The sequence below is a fragment of the Agrilus planipennis genome, unplaced genomic scaffold (assembly GCF_000699045.2).
Source record: "Agrilus planipennis isolate EAB-ADULT unplaced genomic scaffold, Apla_2.0 scaffold220, whole genome shotgun sequence".
NCBI lineage: Eukaryota > Metazoa > Arthropoda > Insecta > Coleoptera > Buprestidae > Agrilus > Agrilus planipennis.
Window position 1 is genome coordinate 496,034 of NW_020439189.1, and position 1,876 is coordinate 497,909.

Below are 1,876 nucleotides of genomic sequence, written 5' to 3' on the forward strand. Positions count from 1 at the left end.
ATGTGGTCAATAATGAATGAATAAGTAAAATTATAATTCACGCGAGTACTTTTAGAATCAACGTGTTGTTTGAATTACACACCCTCTCATACAATAATGGGAATTATTGATTAAACAAGGTTCTATTTTTAAAAGTACGGAGAAGCCACTTGCTTTTAATTGGAAATTAAGTAAATAATTCAATTAAAATAAAATAAACTTTACTTATGTACGTGAATGCGGAAAATACTTTTTTTAAATTAATATATCAATAAAACTTCAACTGGCAAATAATGGCAAAGAAATAATGAAACTTACTCTAGGATGTGACAGTTTAGGACGCAAAGGTTCACTATCTGATAGATCAGCAGCTTCTTCTTCTCCAGAGCTGAATTCATCTTCCTCATCACTAAATTCCCTCTCTCTGTCCCCCTTATGATCTTGATCCACTGGAAGGGAAGTCAGTTGTTGTACTGTTACTCTTGCAACTGGGGTTGCTCCCTTGTCTTTGCTGCTCCCTTCAGCAAGTAACTCCAGTTCTAAATCCATTTGCTTTTGTAAAACCTACAAAAAAAAACTTTGTATTTATTTGCAAGTCAAAATAAATATACTAATTGAAGTGATTTATTTTTAATGTAAATTACATTTGAAATAGGTAAATTGGAAAACTTTCAAGTTTATATTTTCTTATGCCAATTTAATTTGCATGTTACAATAAAAATCCTGTGTATGAAACGAAAAGTATTTGATGGGCAAAGTGCCCAATATTTGTTGATTTATGAAATATTGCATTTCTAAATAGAATACATCTCATAATAGATTACATTTACATAAAACTTTTTAAAAATTTAATAATCATAATTCATAATGTGAAAAAATTACTTACATGATCCATTCTAATGATCCCTTCTGCTAAAGTTTTAAAACCTAGCATGGTTCTATTTTTGTAGCGCTTTTTACGTTGTAATAATACATGAAGCTTATTGCCATCTCTTTTGAGAAAATGTGGATATTGCAGACTGAAAGTCAATTCAAGACTAGTATCTAACAAACCATTTGGAGGAAGTAACAACTCATTAGACCTCAATGTGCGTTTACTTGACTGCATTCTAACTGCTATAGATATGGATGTCAAATCTGCTCCCAAAGGGCGTAATACAACAAGTCTTGTAAGCCTGAGAGAACACAGCCTAGAAATTAATTCAAGCACATTCAATTTTAGTAATGCATTTATCAAAAATCAATTTCACCTTGGTATACAATTTGAAGGAGTCCTATCAACCTCCCATGTTGCAAACAATTTCATAGGTACAGGCTTTCCAGGAACCATTGTTCCTGTACTACTTGAAGTAAGTTTATTGTTTTTTTCTGTCATGTTTATGATGAAAAGCGTTTACTAAAATGTTTACGGTAGTGTGATTCAAAAATGATTCACTTCAGTGCACGAATTCCTCCATTTGAGATTTAAAGCTACTGCAATATAACTCGTTTCCAGGTAATTTATTGATGCTATTTCCATTTTTCGCTTTTTTCTGAAAGTGTAAAATGAGAATATATTTACATATTACACTAGTTTTCAGAATTCCAACACTACTTCGCCAGAAAACGACCGCAACTGACAGTTGTCAAAATGTTATTGAACTTGTGTAATTTAGTTAACTGTGTCTAAGCTATACGTAACAGACTAAATAATGACGCGCCCTAAACATAGATTTTCGAATAGCGGAAGGAGTATTAACGTATAAGTGGCGGCGTTAGAGGCTTAAAAAGCAGAAAAAGTAACCAAGTGAAAAAAGAGCAATTTGGGTAATTGTATGGTTTAAATATTATGCCATAAATTTTATTTCAAAATTTTCTTTATGATTGCATCGAAAGATAAGAAGAATTGGTTCTAATG

General features: G+C 31.6%; 1 protein-coding gene across 1 annotated transcript in view; it reads right to left on the reverse strand.

The window, feature by feature from the left end:
* LOC108739164 (phosphofurin acidic cluster sorting protein 1) overlaps positions 1-1,588 on the reverse strand; it is a 5,207-nt gene extending 3,619 nt beyond the window's left edge. The window contains exons 1-3 of the mRNA XM_025978062.1: positions 1,230-1,588; positions 866-1,169; positions 298-543 (exon numbers count right to left, since the gene is read on the reverse strand). Coding sequence (XP_025833847.1) covers positions 298-543; positions 866-1,169; positions 1,230-1,354 — 675 coding nt within the window. The 5' untranslated portion in view covers positions 1,355-1,588. The remainder of the gene's footprint in view (positions 1-297; positions 544-865; positions 1,170-1,229) is intronic.
* Between the last annotated feature and the right edge of the window lie 288 nt (positions 1,589-1,876).